Source organism: Ischnura elegans, chromosome 8 (assembly GCF_921293095.1).
Source record: "Ischnura elegans chromosome 8, ioIscEleg1.1, whole genome shotgun sequence".
In the NCBI taxonomy this organism is placed as follows: Eukaryota; Metazoa; Arthropoda; class Insecta; order Odonata; family Coenagrionidae; genus Ischnura; species Ischnura elegans.
This window is the reverse complement of record NC_060253.1, coordinates 110,772,023-110,793,270: the sequence shown is the minus strand read 5'-3', so window position 1 is coordinate 110,793,270 and position 21,248 is coordinate 110,772,023. Positions and strand designations below refer to the sequence as shown.

General features: G+C 37.5%; 1 protein-coding gene across 1 annotated transcript; it reads right to left on the bottom strand.

The window, feature by feature from the left end:
• Positions 1-1,110: 1,110 nt before the first annotated feature.
• Positions 1,111-8,611, bottom strand: LOC124164481 (single-strand selective monofunctional uracil DNA glycosylase; the record flags this gene model as incomplete). The annotated part of the gene is made up of 5 exons (XM_046541812.1): positions 1,111-1,268; positions 5,983-6,141; positions 7,686-7,949; positions 8,244-8,499; positions 8,604-8,611. Coding segments are annotated over 5 exons (804 nt in total), but the record flags the coding sequence as incomplete, so codon positions are not given.
• Between the last annotated feature and the right edge of the window lie 12,637 nt (positions 8,612-21,248).

The window sequence follows — 21,248 nt, the reverse complement described above, 5'->3', positions numbered from 1 at the left end:
TTCCGTCGTCATGTTCCCTGAGATGACGTAGATGATAGCGCAGCGCCAATTTTCCACTCTGGTGGCGTAATGGGAACTAACCATGAAACTAAGAAAAGACGTCCGATAATTTTCGGGCGTATTGTTAGGGTAACGGCTCAAGGGAAATAAACAATACGTGTCGTCTGCCAGGTCGTGTCGATACCTTAATTATCGCTACAAATACTTTCATATCGAGCCAAAAGTAGAACATAATTGTCTTTAAATTACTTCAAAAGCGGTCTGTACAAGATAATAATAAGTACGGAGCAAATATGAGCATTGACGTGGGAACTTACGTTGCATCATCAAGGTTCGTCATTCGCTTTCACCTTCCGTAGTTAAGTTTATTATGTGGCAAATAGTGGCATGAAAATACGTTTTCTATGGTTATACGTAAACGAAGTATTAGTTTCCCAAAAGTATGCCAAGTGCCAAACGTGAAAAATATTATTATATATTCGTAGAAACAAGGTGATGTATACCGCTATATCGTTCTTATTATGTCAGTCAATTTTATAATTTGTTTAACTTGGTGGTTATAAAGTGGTAGTATTATTACATTTCCGCTGTGTTACCGTACATTTTAAAATGGCTTGTGTGAGGTCGTCTCCCTTAATATCCATTGTATCTCCCTTAATATCAATTCTTTAATCGAAGTGATCGGTAGACGATATTTGGCCGCCATGTTTTTGTAGGGTGTAGGGTTGGTTCGGGTACCCTACATCAAGTAGGGCCCGTTTAGTTCCAAAAACGGCCATATGTAGGGCTTGATTTGGCGTATGTAGGGCAAGATCGGTTTATGTAGGGGCTGATGACGTAACCAGGGTCGGTTGACCCTACAGGGTCGACTAAAAATACGGCCCTTAGCATCCCGTGGCTTCACTTACTAGTTCCCTCCACACCATGGAACAACACTTAATGGCAGAACATCCAGAAATTGAAAATTGCAAATATAATTGCACATATACAGAAGGACATACCACTGCTGCATGGAATGGGTAAGTAAACAGCAGTGTGGATAAGTCAAACCATGATTGGAAAAAGATAAATACACACCTTTAAAATGAGCTCCTTTTTTTTACATAACCATGAGGAAAATTTTAGTCAATGCAGTAGAGACCCAAATGCATTTATTCTGCTGACTCCAGTAAAGCTTTTATCCCCAGGTACTGCAGGAGTTCTAAGGACGATCCTTCCCAATCTTTGATGCCAAAATTTCGGGGACTAGGATGCGCTAAATAAAATACCTGGAAATGAAAATTACACACATATGTAACAATGAATGGGCCTAAATGTGAAAGAATTTAAAATATGTAATATCAAATAAGAACAACAACTGTGAGAATAAGAGATCAGTCCAATAATACAGCTTTTTGGGATTATTTCCGCATTGGCAGGGTAACACATTGTCCCAAAATATTTGTTTTCCTTTAGCATGGTAAGAAAATACAAATAACATTGATACCATTGGCAAAGTGTCCAGTCCCCTTTGTATTTACCAATGAATAAACCAAAATGAGAAATATTTTGAAGATTTAAGAAACAATCAAAAAGCCCTAGAGCCCTTAAATAATAGAGCCCTTAAATCAATCATAGAGCCCTTGCCGTTTCTGATGAAGATAGCATGGAAAGTGAAATGGAACATCTTATTTCAATTTTAAAAGGAAACGGATATGCTAATTCATTCATTAAGAGAGCTTTAAGGGAAGTCAAGGCCCCGATGGAGAAAACAAAACCAAGTGCTTTTGCAGTTCTGCCTTACATATCAGGAACAACGGACCGGATTGCTCGCATCCTTGGAAAAGCCAACGTTGAAACCAGGTTTGGCACGTTGAGGAAGATCATAGACCTACTTCCATCCGTCATTGATGCTATTCCCCCATTACAAATGGAAGGTATATATGAGATTCCGTGTTCATGTGGGTCTAGTTACATCGGACAGACCAAACGGAAGATAGTGACAAGGCTGAAAGAGCATGAAAGGGCACTGAAGGCGAGGCAATGGGAAACTTCAGCTGTCGCCGATCATTTTATGTCGGGGCCAGGACACAAGATCCTCCTGGATGAGGCCAAAGCTACTGCAAGAAAATCTGCAAATTATCCACGGCTTATTAGAGAGGCGATAGAAATTTCTAAACGACCTATGAATTTTAACAGGGATGATGGATATAATTTAAGCCATGTGTGGAAGAGATATATTTCGAAAATTTGATAACAATATTCCACCTTTCATCTTCCTTTTATATAGTAGATGTTTTAAAGAAGTTGGCTTTTATTTTATTTTTATTTACTTTTTTAAAAACCTTGACAACAATGACCCAGTTTTTCTAACGGTACGATAGATGTTTATATTTTCATTCTCCAGACGACGTTCCCAGTCAGTGGAATGAAACGTTGAGACAAATATTAAGCACGCAGACGTACACCCGAAAATGGATTATAATAGTGAATCAAAAAATAATTTCAAGTAATGGTACAATGGCAGTTGCTGTGTTTGTTTCCAAAGAAATGATCTAAAAAGATTGAAAACAAATTGCGTAAGTATGTATTTCAAAGTCTGCAATGTGAAAGGCGGTGAAATAAACATGAATTTCCATGAGAAAAATTTCCCCAGAACCAGGAATCAAACCACAGACCTTTGACTTTCTGGGCTGCAAAAATTTTCATACAATCTTCAATTTTGCTGCCTTGAACCAATCGACCCCTTCTCCATGCAGTGGCATGTTTCTAATTGGCCAAGTTGTAATAGCAACAGGCGGTCTGGCAGCATCAGCGGAATGGAAATTTCATTTTCCGAGATGCTTTTCCACAATTGCCCCCCATTAAGGCAAATGTGCATCATGGTGATGGTAAGGTTTCTAAGGTTTACTTTTAAAAAGAGAAGGTAATGACTTGACTGATTGGACATATAAAACACTGAAAAAGTTTTGTAATCAATGAAAACATTGATGAGTTAGTTCATTGGGTATTGGAGTGACATATGCTGTCAGTTGATAATGGATGTACAAGGAAAGATTAACATGTGAGTGAAATATAAGCAGATAGGATATCACTACGTTTACCTAACTACAGTCAGGCCAATCTGAATAGAGAAAGTGTGCTGACTCCTTGTGTTGTGCATGCCAACAACTTACTATCAATTCTGCCATCATTCTGTTTGCCTCCCTCCACTGTGTTTACATTTTGAAGCAAGCCTCTCCATCAGATCTAGTTACTCTAGTTTCTTTTCATGGAATTAGTGTAATATCATCAAAGCCAGATGCTGTTAAGGGCAAATTTAAACCGATAACAGGCACTAAAGAATCAAAGATAAAGGGAACACCTTACAAGATTATTTGTGATTGCTAGGGAATTTACTTGGTCAATTTCTAACTACCGTATAAGCGCGTGTAAGAGGCGCACCTTTTTTCCCACATATTGCAGCCAAAAATGGGGGTGCGCCTCTTACACAAACTTCTTATCTTCCCCCCCTCCCCTTCACCGGTTGCAAGTTCAAGGGGAACTGAGTGGCCTTGGTTTTCAGCGTGAGTCAGTCATCTGAAACCCTGGGTCAAAATCAAGCGGCAGGAAGGGGAGTTTCTCCCTTAGTGACGTATTTTTAAAATGCTCCTGTTTGAATTTCTTGCAAGCATCGCGCCGTCACATCGGTACCCCAGAGGTGAACATTGAAAAGATCGCGCGGGGTGATTCGCTCTGGAGCGCGCGCTAAATTTATTGCCACGAGTGGGCATCCCGCGGCATTTATACTGCATATAGTAATATTGGTGTCAAAACCTGCTGTTGAAAAAATTCGAACGAGTGTGCTCATTGTTGGACTTAATGGTGGATAGAAGAAATCGGAAATGCTTATAAGTGAAGAGCACTGAAGGAGAGGTCGAGGGGAAGAGGGCTCCCTCCCCTCCGTATTTAAAGCTACTAGCGAAGGAGCAAGGGAAGAACACGTCCGATCTTGCATGTGACATATTTGCCTTTAAAGCGAAGGGGCGAAGGTGCAGCAATGTGATATACGCAGTTTGCGTTGCCTGAGTTTCCAGTCCGTCTCGTCTTGTTTGAATGCGCTTATGCTACGCTTTTTTTTCCGAAATTGTGCTGTTTGGACTATGTTGAATATTAGTAGCCTTATTTTAGCTATAAATCTTTGTGTCAATCAATTAGAGCTCAAAAAACTTAAATGCTGTAAGATATACGTCGCGTTAGGTCTAATTCTTTTTAGAACCTCGTGCATGTCATACAATTGCTGAAAGATATCGAGATATCTTCGAGCTCAGAAGGTGACTCGCGTAGCATTTGACCTCCAGAAACTCGGGGAATTGAACCTGGTAGACCGAAAAAGGTCAGTTGGTGGAATGGGGTAGGGATGAAACACGTTTCCACTGTTCCCCTGTAACTTGATATTTTCCTGTGGAGTCTCGGAAAGGAAAAAAACGGCAGAGGCATTAGCTGATGGAGAGCCGAGTGTAGTTCCGTTAGGCCCCTTGCACACACACCGATTTTGGACGGCCGGTAAAATATTGGCCGATATTTTACCGGCGAAGCGATGCTTGCACACACGCCGGATTTTTACCGGTCAAAAGATACGTTGCTAAGTTTTTGAGCCGGCGTCGGCGATCCACAGTGACAATAGCCGGCAGCTAACCGGCATTTTGCCGGTGCCGGCGTGTGGTCGGTACGTGTGCAAGCTCCAATGCTCTCCCATTGTTCACCATTGGAATGTGGACGGCCGATATTTTACCGGCCGTCCAAAATCGGTGCGTGTGCAAGGGGCCTTAAATCTACGACGTGGTTATTACCCTACGGCGCTGAGATTGCTCCGATTGTTGTTCAATCTCTTGGGAAAGCTCATGCCATTTGCCTGTCGTGTTTTGCCTTAAAATTTTCCACGGCTGCAATTCTATTGCAATACTCCTGCGAGAGCTTTTAAACAAAATTGTTCGTGAGTAGGACAAGCAACTTAGAGCGATGGCGTATGCAAAGAGAGGATCGGAACTCTTTCTACTCCCTCTTATGCCGCCGCAGTTATCAAAATTTCCTCTTTCAAATAGTACTGAAAGAGGACATTTCGATAACTGTCGAAATTCCAGGCACACGTCTGCAACACCGCACGATAGGATAAAATAAATGTCGCAAAATTTTTTTTCTTTATAGCTTCGATCCTCAAAATAGGGGTGCGCCTCTTACACAAGCTTATACGGTAAATGCCTTACACAGCCAAGAGTGGTCATTGATGGGAAGTTATCACTGCTTACCATTTCAATAAAAATGATTGAAAATGTAGATTTTGAATGATTGAAACAAACTTTGAACAATTTGGTATGATTTTAGAATCAAAACTGCATATCAAGGATGATTTCACACAAGAGAGACGCAGTGCCTTTGCGATAGAAAGGGGCAAACGGAAGAAACACTATGCGCACTTGAGCAGGTTCACCTTAATATGTTCACCACTCAGACTGGGCCTGGTGGTCCTGACAAAAGGTTTCTGATTGATTTTGCAATGTGAGGCCACATGGCCTGATCTCAAACCAGTCTAGTAGAACCACTTTTATTTACCAACCCCAGCCTGACTGATCTCTGCTCGGTTAATGTAGCATATAAAAGTGTACAGCTATGTAAAATCAGTCTGAATCACGATTACTGGCAATGATGTTGACTTAAGCTGACGATGATGGCAATCAGAAAGTTCCAGTGGTCTTAGGTAACTATTCTCAATTATGAGAAACAAGTCACTTTCGCCACCTAATTATTTGCGCCAGAAGTCACAGCCAATCATTGAAGCCATTCAAGTGGATTATCAATCTATCATAATTAAAATGCAGCCGTGATCATCCACCAATTAGGTTTTCATATGACAAGGACTTACCTTCAGAACCAAAGTATCATGTTCTCATGACCTTAATGCAATCCATTGAGTTGATTAGATAATGTGATGAGAACTAAATATAATTATGTCTAACGATTTACCACTATGTGCTCCTTGAGATCTGGATTTTCTCTAAGAACGAACTTTGCTCTTGTCTCTGCATATTTCCCAACTGCCACAATGACCCCAACTTGAAGCAGTCTCAGGACACTGACCAAAGCTGCATCGCATGGCTTTCTTATAAGATCCAACTGCTCCTTCTAAATAAAAAACACACTCTTAAATGTGGCCAATAATATAGCTCCCCCAGTGCCAAAAACTAACCCCTAAGATGGAAATATGAACTCCAACAATTATAATAGCCCTATTCTCAACAATTTGCCTACACTCGTAGGAGATTAAATAAATTACAATAAGTTAAAACTGATGCTATTGATAAGGTAAGAAATGAGAAAGTGCCACTATAAGGCTCTAAACATATCTTCAATTGATATTCCAACTCAAAATTTTAAGATTATAAAATTTCTTTAATATTTGGACTTACATAATTACATAGAAAGTTTTAATAATTCCTACCTTAGGAATTTTCCAAGTTAAACAAAGAGGATTCAAAAGAAAACCTGGAGAAAAAAAAATTCAATTGAACTCTTCAACTGAATTTTTTTCGTTGGAATACTTTCAATAGGGCCGTCACTATCTTCCTCGTTATAAGTCACAAGGTAATACTTCAGATCTTAATTCTTATCACCCAATATCAATTCAATCAGTCTTTTTTAAATATTTGAAAAGGCGTTTACAATAGATTCATACCATTTTTGGTAAGTCATAGACTCTTGTCTACTTATCAACATGGTTTATGTCGTGGGAATTCCAAAATCCCTGCTGTTTGGAATGCTATTCATAAATGTTATGATTGTTTTGAACAGTATATTAGAAACTGCTGCTATGTTCTCAAACCTCATCAAGGCTTTTGACAGTGTGAATCACCCGCTACTCTTTAAGAAACCTTACTGTCTCGGTATCTGTGGTAGAGCTATAATAATTAGATTCAATCATACCGGAGTAACAACACCCAGCAAGTAGTTACCAAATGTAATTGTAGCTCTTACCCCTCACATGTAAACAGCTCCTCACTGTGTCCCTCAGGGTTCCATTTTGTTCCTTACCTATGTCAACGAGAAATCTTTTGTCAACTATTCTTAGAGCCCATCCTGTTGTGTATGCAGATGATGCCTTGTTTCATCAACTGACTTCGACACAGTTTCCAATCAATGTAATTCTGTAGCCGATAATCTAAGCTTCTGATGCTCCAATAACCTCCTTGATCAAAATGCTGTTAAGTTCCACATTGTCTATTTTAAAAATAACAACAAAACAGGGCTAGCTATTAGTGTTTACGTTAACCAAAAGCTGATTTCCCAAGTGGATAGTGTGAAATTTCTTGGACTAGATCTTGATGCTTAATTGACTTGGGAATCTCATATTAATAATCTGACCAACAAGTTAAATGCCAAATGTTTTCATTAGATCCATTTGTTCCACTATATCCCAACTTGTGCTGATGGCATTCTACTATGGGCAGATTTACTCCCATTTGCAGTATGACATCTTGTTCTGGAGTTCCTCACTCCATGCATTCAGAATTTTTAAAATGTAAAAAAGAAATGTGAGACTAATAGCGAATTTTCCTTGCCCAGGCCCTGACCGGTCCTATATCATGTTTTTGATCGCAGGACCAAAAAAATTATAATTATTACTATCACAACATAGAACAGCAATAACAACAGCGAAGACCACTAGGTACCTTCAATTCTGCTGGTGTGATGTTCCGGCCTGATTCAGACAACAGTAATAAAGGGCAGTGGTTGTAGATAGCTGCGTTAGCAAGAGCACGCTCTGGCGTTGAACATATTCGACGCAGGAGACCCCAAAAACGACGACCACTTGTTTCACTTCTGTTACAAGATAATCCTTGAATTTGACGTTGAGGATGTTCTCGTGCTGGTCGACCAACTTCTGCATTCAGCTCAAACCAGTCTCGAACCACAGAAACTTCTCCAAATGGTATCTAAAATGTTGAAATTGTATTATCATTCATTAATAAGCACTAATAACAACAACTGACATAACAAGGCACGAACTGATTGAAACATTCGACTAGGATCTAGTCAGTGCAACTAAAGTCTCTACGTCAGCATAAGTCAATTATAAGACAAATAACTATCTAAGAAAGCATTGGATAATGTATAAGTAGCATAAACTCCACTCAGTAGTAATCCACTCATTTTTCTTCAATATTCTCCATTTCACTATCACAACTTCACCAACTAAACGAGGGCTTTAATAAAGGAAAACGGCTAACCCCAGTTTGCGCCATTCCCCATGGACCAGGGTTCATGCCAAGGAATAATAACCTCTTCGGCGAGTCACAGTACTTTCTTACAAACATTGAATGAAGATGAAATGCATAATCCAAAGGGTTGTAAACGTAACCAACAGGGGAGGTAAATTTCAATTCATTCAGACAGTTACTTAGTGCACTTTCAATAGCAAGAAGTCCATCGGCCACTGAATAGTCTGAGGGTCTGTTATCTTCAACGGGGCAGGAAGAAGAACCACTGAAGGAATTCATTGAATGTAAGTTACTCATGTTTATGTACGTTACATCTACTTCAGTATTATCATTGGACGGATAGTGTTCCCCGGAAGCAAATGTACAAACCTATTTCTTCAATTCAGAAAACATCACTGTTTTTCCATCGTGTACACACTCCGGAGGGCAAAATAACAATAACCACCGTTTCATTGGTTGACTCCATTGACCACCATAAATACTCATTCGCGCCTAAAGCGTGAAAATGGAACAAATGAATTCCACACTGTGTGGAGGCTACCTTACAGGATAAAACTGAGTTCCAATCGATGATTTTTTTAAATTAATTAATTATGGACATTTTTGGACTCCTTTAGACTTCTGTCTGCTGTTACAACGAGAAAGCTCATTCGCTGATAGTTTAAGCCCCTCACTCTTTTTTTTTTAATTGTTGTTAATTAAAACTCTTCCCTTGTAATTCTTGGAATAAAAATATTCGGATTTAATCATGATTACACTGCTGTCGAAAGAATAGCGCTTTTAATCACATTAAAAGAAAATGTGGAAGGAAAGCTTCCAATACTAATAGAAATATTAATAACCAAAGGTATTTATTCTAAAATTTTTATTACCTTGTAAATCTCTCTTGTGTTTCGAAATGGTGTTGAATTTCATCTCTGTTGAAAATTTTCTCACCATGTTTCCTTCTTCTTTGTGATCCAAACATCCCCAAGATTCAAAACATTTACACATGCTACTTCTGCTTTTACTGTCACTCATTTCATGAGTAACTCTCACCAATCAGTAAATAATACTCCAGTAAATCTTTGACAGACTGTTTAATAGAGGATGGAATTGGAGCTTAATTAAAGTTTTTTTTTATTCTATAGATGAAGTTTCTCTTCTTACCCAAGGAGGAAGGAAAGTCAAAATGAAATCACTTTGTCTGCAAATTAGTGACCCATGAAAAGTCACTATTCAGTCATTACTGTGAAGGTAACTTTTCGTGAGTCATTCGGATGTCATAATTACGTCATTTTGACTTTGAATTCATTTGTAGAATAAGAATCCACGAATTAAGGATAATTGAATAGGCTCTCATGCTGTGTTTCATACAATGTGTCTGTTGATCATGTAAAATTAGAACTTCACATCTTATTTCTGTGTGATCTCCCGAAGATATGAGTCGGAGTTTTTTCGTTGAGGGGTTTAACAAGGGAAAGGGCACGCTGGGTGTTGACGACACACGATGGTTCTTCTTTGACCCACTGTATGTACATTGTGGTATCTACAGTGTTGTTAGTTCTCATAACTTTAAGTCTCATACATTTTGACAAAATACTGCCAGTAACTCATAAAATTTTCATTCCGCTTTGGGATCGGAATGAGTGTCCTGGGGTGTCACCTACACCCCACGTGCTCTTCCACATTCCTATTCCAAGCCTTTCATGAGAGCTAATTATTTTTTTCTCTTTTAGCACGTAGAGCATTACATTCAGCATATTTAATGAAATATTTCATCCCATGAAACCCAAAGTTGTAAAGTTAACATAAAAAATGTTGCCAAATGTCAGATAACGTATGTAGAAAACTTCAGTTGAATACATTACTCCCATTATGAATTTTATGGTAGTAGTGTAAAAGTAAATATTTAGTATTAAACTAATTTGGTGGACCTATTTAATAAAGAACACAATATAACTGTATCATTCCCAGTAAAGAGAACAAAGATATTTTCTGTGGGGTATCGATGACACCCCATACAGCTTCTGGCGTTACATTTCGCTGTGTGACCTCTCGCGGGTTAAGGGCAGATATGTGGAGGGGATATCTATAAAAGACAACTTGTCAAAACCACTCGCCCAGTCCATGAAGATGACTCTCATGAGTGAGTCATTAATTGGTCCTTCCCTCCACTAACTATAAGTAGAATTAAGTTCCAAAACAGTTCTTGAAAGTAACTCAAAATTTTTTCCCAATAAGTAGTATCAACTATACCCATATAGCACAAAATATCTACTAGATTTCTTCAAAATATCTAGAACGTTTTCAGCTGATACCTAGAAAATATATTGCAATATCTTATAGACATTTTGTAGATATATGAATGTCCGCTTTTCTGATAGCTATATCTTGAGAAGATATATTCTAGACATTCATATTCAAACTTTGCCCACTGAAAATTCAAGATAAATGACTCGAATATAATATGTTTCAGTATCACAAGAGTTTATTTTTCAACTGACAGCCTGTTGGTGGAGCAGGAGGTGATGGTACATATATCGGATGTCTTCTGGGCATTCTTCCTGAATATTGGAACCTCTTTGGCTTTTGCTTCTCTCAAATGGGGGCTTCCTCCTCAGAATACAAATTTGAAGTTTCCAAAGCAGCTTACAATTTCCTTCCAAGTGAGAAATGGGTGATCGCATCAACGTGGAACCCACGTGGAATTCATGTTGAGTTGTAGATATATGGTGGTGGTGGATATTGAGTGGCTGGACCAACGTGGAATCCACGTTGACTTTTAGTGGATCTATGTGGATCAAGTTAACTTATGTAATTTGTGGAAAGGCAGCCCTAAGAGCACATGAAAAATTGTACACATATAAAATCTGGCGAAAGATCCACAAAGAAAAAAATCATCCTCCTTGACCGGGATTCGAACCCGGATCCCCCGATCTCCGGTTGAGTGCTTTAGCTAGTTAAGCTACTGAGGCTGTGGATATTTGTGGACCCTACCGGACAAGGTGTTGCTGGACTGCTGAGCATATGATGCCGCAAGCAGTGCAAATCGTGTGCACAGCACCACAGCCGGAGAGCAGGCCCGGACATAGAACACAAAGAAGTGTTCACTCTTGACTAGTTTAAAGTGGGGATTCGAGTTCGAATCCCGGTCAAGGCGGATGATTATTTCACTGTGGATCTTTAGCACGATTGTGCATTGCGTGTGACTCCCTTAAAAGTTGTAACCATGGCTAGTCCCGGTATACCTTCAACTATATAAAATCTGTCTATTTCTGGTCTACAGGTAACTTAAACCAATGGAAGTGCAATGTAGACGCATGAAATATACACAATCTCTGTGAGAAATGGGTGGTGGCATGAACACCAAACCTATGTTTTTGCCACCACAAATCAATGTGGAACTGCTGGATTATAAAATTTACAGTGGATAAATGTGGACTTGTAATGGAAAAAAAGGAACGCACCAACTTAAGAAACCATCACCAGAAGACCACATTCTTTATTACGGCACAACTAAGGGCACATGAAACAGTACATTTTAGACAAGCATGCCAAAATTCGAGTAACATATTTCAGCTTGCTTATACCTATAGAAATAACAGGAACCCACGTTGATTTGTGTGGGTGGATATAAATTGTGGTGGTGGATATTGAGTGGACGAACCAATGTGGAACCCACGTTGAAGATATGGTGATTAGTATAAAATATTTAACGGAATTTCTAATTCATAGAACATAATCTCTCTGGTGACATTTGCATCACATATCATCCTGAAACCATTCTAGTTATGTGAAAAGGCACGTGCATTTTATTTCGAACTATGTAATTCATGGAAAGGCAGGTTTAGTATTATGCATAAAATAGAATCAGTGGTTTTAAGCATTTGCATAATAGGCAGATTTTATTTTTATATCCACTGAACTCCTGCTGGAAATACACCACTAAATTATTCATTCATTTTACAGTTATATTTTATAAATATTTTGCATGTCCTTCCCCATACTATAATCACCCACATAGCACAAAATATCTTCTAGATACTTGGAGCATGTCTTCAATGTCTTGGATATTTTAAATATTTACTAGATATATATGATTTAACACTTTCCCGGCAAACAATATTTGAAAAATCGTCTCGGGATACCGCGGGGGTAAGATTATGTAAGAGCGCCGATGTTTCCCGAAACGTCGGCGCTCTTACATAATCTTACCCGCGCGGTATCCCGAGAAGATTTTTCAAATATCTACTAGATGTCTACAATACGTCTATTCTATGAAAGTATGCTTACTGCTTAGCCTTAAAAAATACTGGAATTTTAGATAGGTACTGAAAGTAATTTCATAAAAAGATTATTTAAAGAATTAAGGGCAATTCCATTTGTGATGGAATTACCTCAAGAGAAAACTATGCAATAGGATATTTCGATAAAATTGTAAAATACAAAAAAAATGCAAAACTTCTCACTGTGCATGATAAAAAAAAAACATTTATGAAGGTGATGTTTATATACAGAAAGAAAATTGATTATTGAAATATCTTCTGAATTTGCCCGTCATTAATATGTGACGGAATTACTTCCAGGTCAACCTCCTAAGTGTAATGATTTCAAACATCTTCAAAACTCTGTGAATCGAAGTATAATCTGAAAACTTTTTATAGGGCTCTGAATAATGTTTCAAATACTGATTCCATAAATTTCAATAATTTAGCTGTTGATTTATCAAGATAAAACATTTCCATCATAAATTTTAATTTGAGAGAAAAAGTTGATATTTTCATGGAAATGCCCAGAAATGATACATATTTCAAAAAACAAAAAAATTTGAGATAAAAGAGCAGACATTGAAAATTGAAGAAAAATTTATTATTATCTTCTTCTTCTTCCTTCCAGGATTAGACTACTATCATGTGGATATGATGGCATTCCAGATAAAATAATTAAGTATGTATTCAATTCCTTATATAGCATCTGTACTTACCTACTTATGTAATTTATCAATCTCTGATGGCATTTTTCCCAAGCAACTTAAAATGAGCAAAGTATATCCACTTTTTAAAAAAGAGGAAAAAAAAAGATACAGACAACTACAGACCAATCAGTCTTCTCTCAGGGTTCTCTAAAATTTTTGAAAAAGTCATGCACAAACCTCTTCTTGATTATATGTATATGATTTTACACTTTCCCGGCGAACAACTTTAGAAAAATCTTATCGGGATACCGCGCGGGTTAGATTATTTAAGAGCGCCGACGTTTCGGGTACCGACTCGCTACCCATTCTCATGGCTACGGCACGTGAGAATGGGTAGCGAGTTGGTACCCGAATCGTCGGTGCTCTTAAATAATCTGTCCCGCGCGGTATCCCGAGAAGATTTTTCTAAAGTCTTCTTGATTTTTTAATACTTTCAATGCTGACCATGTAAAACTCAAAATCGACCCCCGGTGCGGCTGTCGTTTTTTAATGCAAAACGCATGCATGGGTGCCAAAAGAGCTGGGAAAATAATGAAAAAATTATCTTGGCCCTAATTTGTTAGCTATGATTTTTTTAAATTTATGACGTGATATCACGTCATCCGCAAAGCGGGATATTAACGTAATGCGAGTTGCATACTGTTGGATTTTTTCCCCGCACCACTGTTTTCTTTCAATTTTTTTTCTGCGCTATGTATCCAAAAAAATGCGAGGAAAATGAATTTGTTATGTTCTACTGGTATCGCCATTGGTATTTTGCCACTGCCATAGGGAAATTTTTGGCTTAGATGGATGTAATACAAGTTATAAGTACATACAAGGAATCGCCGTGAACAGCTGTTTGATTGTGATGGTAATTCTGCGCAAGATATTTCGGCGTATTCCTTGCACTAGTAATCCTAAGTATCGGGGTAGGGTTCGATAATATTGAATAATTTCTACATTTTCTTCTGAAGCCACTATTCTCGTCACAAATTCCTTCACTCGTTTCATGTTTTCAGCTCCAATTCCTTTCTTCCCATACGACCTACCGTAAGCATTAGATATTTTAACAAAAATGGTTTTCACATACCATTATGTATTCCCTTTACTGCAGGTGCTTGAGATGGGTGGCACTCTGCTTTCGAGATTATTTTCCGACGGTGTATTAGGGTGTTTCTTGACGTGCACCACCCCTGCCGGCTGTTCTAAGGTTGGAGGGGGTACGGAGATGAAGCGATATGAAGGGTGATAGTAAGATTTAGTCGGTCCACTTGTGAGAACTAGGAATAACCTTTTTGGAAGTGCCATCTGCACATCAAAAAGATGGGGAAGGTATGGGGAAAGATTTTGCTGATACGTGTCCTTTTAGGGTCATTGGGGTATAGACTCCGTTGCCGAAATAAAAATGGATGTGGAAACAGAAATAATCAACCCATAACTTCCTCATTACTATCTTCTGATCTCAAGCCAATAACATATTTTTGCAATATGATGCTACTGAGTTAGAAATTAATGCATAAAAACTGGAACTAATAGTATTTGCAAGCAATCATCTTACAAGTAATCTTCATTTAGGCCACGTATCGCGGTTCTTACTACGAATATTCTGCGAAAATCTGAAAATGATGTAAATTTTTACCGCAATAATATTTTTTCATTTGGTGCATAATACATAATATAAATTCGAGTAAACCATTCAATAATACGTATTGCTAGGAGTAGATTTGCAGCATCTATGCCCCTTATTACTTACCAGATTACCGAAAGCAACGATACGTTTTCTTTCTAATTACATGAGGGAAAGACTAATTCCATCGTGCTTGGAAATCTCTAGTTACTTCTTATTTATGTAAGAGCCCTAGTCTATTGAAAAAAGGAGCACATGACATGAAAAAAATATTTTATTTACCTAAAATAAATTCAATACAATCGAAATGATGACCATTTTAAAAATATATATTATATACAAGTACGTACAGTCATGTATGTTTTACCAATGTAGGAAATACCTCTCTCACAAATTTTATAACAATACATTTTACCTATAATACTATTGCAATATATGATACAAAAATATATAATACTATTTATGCTTTCTTATGAAAGAAAAAAAAGCTCGGGACAGAGTAGAGGAGACCTAGCAGCCAATGTCTGCAGTCTCTTTCCTACGCCCATGAGTGCTTGCACCGCAATAGTGCAATACTTGCACCATCGATTCTTCTTTCTGCCACCTTCCTCTTGGATGAGTTCAGGAAAGTGAGATTGAGATACTGATGGTAAAAGTGGCTTGGGATAAGGAGTGTAGGATGGAAGAATAAAGGATCTAATGACAGAAAGACGGAATTTATAAGGGAAATCTTTCCGGCGGGTTCACGATAAATGAAAAAGCATGCATAGCTTTCGGGAAGGAATTATTAGGGAATCAATGGAGGAGTGAAATGAATCTAAAAGGGACGGATTTTTTTAGAGGAATTACTCAGGTTCTGAATCGTTTGGGCCGGTGTTCGGTGAAAAATGTAGGGCTTGAAGAATGCTAAAGAATCAATCACGACTCCTGTATTTTCGAAAGCAAAGCAGGTCAAACAAGATAGCAATGCTCCATTAGTCAGATATATTGGTTATAGGAATACTTACCTAGTAAAATATTAGGCCTATGAAGGTAAAACTCTTCATAGGTCAATTGTTTCCAATTCCTAACCTATTCTTTCGGAGATAATAAGAAAGTATGTCTGTATACGAAAGAGGGTGTCTGGGAAGAGACGCAAAAACACTTGGGTCGTTGGAAGGGGGTGGAATGGTGAGAGCTGGGTTTTCTATGAAAGTGATATTTTGAGGGGTCACCGAACTACGGGTCCACCGCGAAGGACGTTCGGATGGAGAAGGACTGACGGTATTGTTAGAGGGTTCAGGAAAGAATAGGACAAAGGGGATGCCCAGTGATTGACATAAAGGGATCTAGCGTAGAAGGAGGCAACGAAGTACCTGACTGTGAGGGTTCAACCTCCTCCCCACCCTCCTCCTCTCTAATTTCTAGCTCGGAGTCTTCAGAGAATGCCTGATCCCGCTCTCTTCCAGGAGCTCCCCCTTCTTCGTGTACATTCGTCTAGAGAAGGCAGAGAGTTAAGAAGGAAATGTTTGTGTCCTTGCGGAGGTTTCCTCCCTCGACGTCGATGGCTGCAGGTCCTGATGGAAGGTCGAAGACTGCTGATCATCTGCAAAAGCTGATGAATATAGAATTCCACCTCTTTCAGGCGGCATCGACTATACCGGCCAGCATGAAAAATTTTCTTTTTTACTCCTCGCTTCCGTACCATCTGCAATAAATACATTGTATTTTTTTGTAAAAATTCCGATAAATAACAGGATCTAAGTAAACACTCTCGGTGAAATAGGCCAAAGCTGAAATGCTACAAACAGCTTAACTAATGTAAAACTATGTTTAGGAACTAAATACTCACAATGGCGAGAAAAAGAATTAAAAGCACCCATAAGCCATTGATTTCACAGTTATCGAGAAAATAAAAGCATTTTTATAAAGCAACTCCTTAGCACTTCGTCGCCAATCCATGGGATAATGTGCAAACAGTTATTTGCAATTATAATAAGAATATTTATAGGTGCATAATATACATATATCAACAATAAATATTATAAATAACTTACACTTTTTCCGTAAATAACTTCCTTCACTCTCGTAACATTGCTGCTTGTCGATCCCCTCCCTGCTTAGGAGTTGCACTGACAAACAAAGGAAGGGTGCAAAAGTTAGAGATATGTAACGTTGCATAAAAAAAAATGTAATGGCATTTTCTAATTTACATTAAAGTTTAACTAATCACAGTACTTAATGTATTGATTGAATAAAATTTATTAACATCAGACAATAACAGTTCGAAAAATACTAGGCTCGCAAGAAGAAAAAAAAGGAAGGATGGAAAAATATCTATACTTTCGCAAAACATTATTAAAACAGAATAAAAAATTAATAAACACGCATAATTAAGTTCCAGATAGCAAATACTTATGATTTGTAAAATAAAACTCAAATAAAATTTGTCTTACTCACGCATTAATAGAAAGAAATAAGAATAATAGCATAAAATACAGGGGGAAAATGAATGGAAATTGGCTTACCTTAAGATAAAAGAAAAAATTTCTCCCGATCCTCCCAGGAAAGGTTGCTTGAAACGGCGTTCACAAATGCGCTGCTAGATCCCTGCTGAGCAACTTAGAGGGGCAAAATGTCATAATAGAACTGAACCGAGCTCTTAAAGAGGGCCGGAACCCTCAGGGTACGCATGACGTGATATCACGTCATCAGCACCAGGGGATAGCGCACCATGACGTGATATCACGTCATGCCGCACTCAAGGTGTTAAATAAAAATGCAACCATTACCTCTTCCCAATTTGGCTTTAGGCATAAAAAGTCAACCACAGATGCACTCTATGAGTTTTTAAATGATACTTTGAACAATATTGACTGCAAGAATCAGACTTTGGGACTATATATTGACCTTAACAGAAGCTTTCGATACAGTAAGACATGACCTTCTACTTCAACGTTTAACACACTATGGTATCACTGGACTTGCACACACCTGGATAAAATCATACCTCACCAACAGAACACAAATAACCCAAATTTCTCACTATGATTCCAATACCAGCATACTTCAAACTTTTTCATCAAGCATAAAAACTGTGAAACATGGTGTCCCTCAAGGCTCAATCCTTGGACCCTTATTATTTAACTTGTACAGAAATGACTTACCAGAAAGTCTGCCTGGTGTTAAAAAAGTCTTGTATGCTGATGATACAAGTATTTTAATACAGGCACAAAACTATCATGATCTAGCAAAAAAATTAATTAGGATGGCACACAATCTTCAACACTGGCTTCAGGGAAGTATGCTCTGTGTAAACCTAAACAAATCGTCTGCTTAAATTTTAATTCTCCTCATCAACCAAATGTAATGCTAATGAACTCTGAACTCTCCTTTGTAAATAACGTTCCTTTTCTTGGTGTAGTTGTGGACAAAACTATGTAATGGATCCCTCACATTGAGGGGCTAAAATTGAAGTTAGTATACCGAGTATTATATCAATTACGGCATCTTAGGACCAGTACTCCGTAAACATTTTAAGATGTGAGTACTTCGCCAATTTTCAGTCCCTCATTTCCTATGGTGTTATTTTTTGGGGTGACAGTAGCCATAGCACTAACATATTTTTAATTAAAAAAAAAGTGATTCGAATCATGCTAAATTTACCTTACAGAGAATCTTGTCGAATACACTTTGCAAATCTTCGAATTTTAACTTTAGCGACTCTTTATATACTACATTTAATAGTACTTATTAAAAAGAATATACACTCTTTTGTAAAAAATGAAGAGTATCATAGATATGAAACACGATCTGGAGATAAGCTGCATGTTTCACATAGGAACTCCAAAAGGTGCAGAGAAGGACTTTTCATAAAGGAGTGAAACTGTATAACCTTCTTCCTGGAAGTTTAAGGAATATAAATTCCTTGAAATTATTCAAAATCGAGCTGAGACAATTACTTCTAAGCAAAGTGTTCTACACTGTGGATGAGTTTGCTCTTACTCTGACCAACAAGAATGTAATGTAAATTTTATGAAATACATATATGTATTCCTTTAGTTTGTACTATGACACATAACTTGCCATATCTTATATGTATGTTTTTGTAAAACCTATTATGTAATTCTAATCGATTGAAATGTACTTAAGTGATTTCTTTTTGACAAAGCCTATGTCTACTTAATTGTATGATCAAAACGTGCCGTAGCCATGAGAATGGGTAGTGAGTCGGTACCCGAAACGTCGGCGCTCTTAAATAATCTAACCCGCGCGGTATCCCGATAAGATTTTTCTAAAGTTGTTCGCCGGGAAAGTGTAAAATCATATACATATAATCAAGAAGAGGTTTGTGCATGACTTTTTCAAAAATTTTAGAGAACCCTGAGAGAAGACTGATTGGTCTGTAGTAGTCTGCATCTTTTTTTTCCTCTTTTTTAAAAAGTGGATATACTTTGCTCATTTTAAGTTGCTTGGGAAAAATGCCATCAGAGATTGATAAATTACTTAAGTAGGTAAGTACAGATGCTATATAAGGAATTGAATACTTAATTATTTTATCTGGAATGCCATCATATCCACATGATAGTAGTCTAATCCTGGAAGGAAGAAGAAGAAGATAATAATAAATTTTTCTTAAATTTTCAATGTCTGCTCTTTTATCTCAAATTTTTTTGTTTTTTGAAATATGTATCATTTCTGGGCATTTCCATGAAAATATCAACTTTTTCTCTCAAATTAAAATTTACGATGGAAATGTTTTATCTTGATAAATCAACAGCTAAATTATTGAAATTTATGGAATCAGTATTTGAAACATTATTCAGAGCCCTATAAAAAGTTTTCAGATTATACTTCGATTCACAGAGTTTTGAAGATGTTTGAAATCATTACACTTAGGAGGTTGACCTGGAAGTAATTCCGTCACATATTAATGACGGGCAAATTCAGAAGATATTTCAATAATCAATTTTCTTTCTGTATATAAACATCACCTTCATAAATGTTTTTTTTTATCATGCACAGTGAGAAGTTTTGCATTTTTTTTGTATTTTACAATTTTATCGAAATATCCTATTGCATAGTTTTCTCTTAAGGTAATAGGGTGGTTTTCCTATTATTTTTTTATTGCCTAAATCGAAAGATTATTACTCCTGGAGTACGTATTTCACGCTTTTAGATTTTTAAATGACGATATCTATTTTTCGCGATTAAATGAAAAGTGAAAATTTTCATGCGCCCGAAAACGCGACGCGTAAGTATGAATGCCGGGAAATCTCTCCGTACGACGTATTTCTGGTTCCCGCTGCCGCCCTGTGAGGTGATCTTGAGGCGAGGCTTAGCGCTGATACGACGCAGGCTGCTAGCGGGTAGCCGAGTACCCTGCTGTCTGGTAGCGCTTGGCTTAAATAAGGATTATTAATACCTTATCAAACGAAGAAAACTTTCCGACCTTAGCCAGTTTTAATAAGTGATTATTGAGACATGTTTCCCTGAGCTCTGCGACTCATGCATGCATTGGTAACCTCAGACGATGTATAACTCCTATCTTCTCCTATAGAAACTAGGTCCTTGTGACGTCACGTGGAGTGGCATCGCATGGGCGCCAATCTGGCCTTTTTCAAATGAGGATAAAAATGGACCATTGCCATTCGTCTAAACCGGTATTTCTAAAACGAAATAATTTGTATATTATGAATACACTAATGGTGGGTAACGAATCGCAATCAATGCCTTTCTTTTTCTTTGATGAATGAAACTACCCTATTCCATCACAAATGGAATTGCCCTTAATTCTTTAAATAATCTTTTCATGACATTACTTTCAGTACCTATCTAAAATTCCAGTATTTTTAAGGCTAAGCAGTAAGCATACTTTCATAGAATAGACATATTTTAGACATCTAGTAGACTTTTCAAATATTGTTCGCCGGGAAAGTGTTAAATCATATATATCTAGTAGATATTTAAAATATCCAAGACATTGAAGACATGCTCCAAGTATCTAGAAGATATTTTATGCTATGTGGGTGATTATAGAATGGGGAAGGACATGCAAAATATTTATAAAATTTAACTGTAAAATGAATGAATAATTTAGTGGTGTATTTCCAGCAGGAGTTCAGTGGATATAAAAATAAAATCTGCCTATTATGCAAATGCTTAAAACCACTGATTGTATTTTATGCATAATACTAAATAACAGGGCAAATGTAAGCGCTGGGATATGTTTTAAAACGTCAACGAACTAACAGAGAGTGATACGCAGATTTTATACGGATAAGGAGGAGAACTACTGCTGAATCTGGAGCTTCATATTAGAGAACAAACCAGGAGTGTTTTGAGGGGGGAGGTCCGGGGGTCCTGACCCCCCGAAATATTATTACACAATTACTTTCCGTCATAAAGGAAAACAAAATATTTAAAAATCATGAATTTATAAAAGATGTCTTAGACAAATGAACGAAAT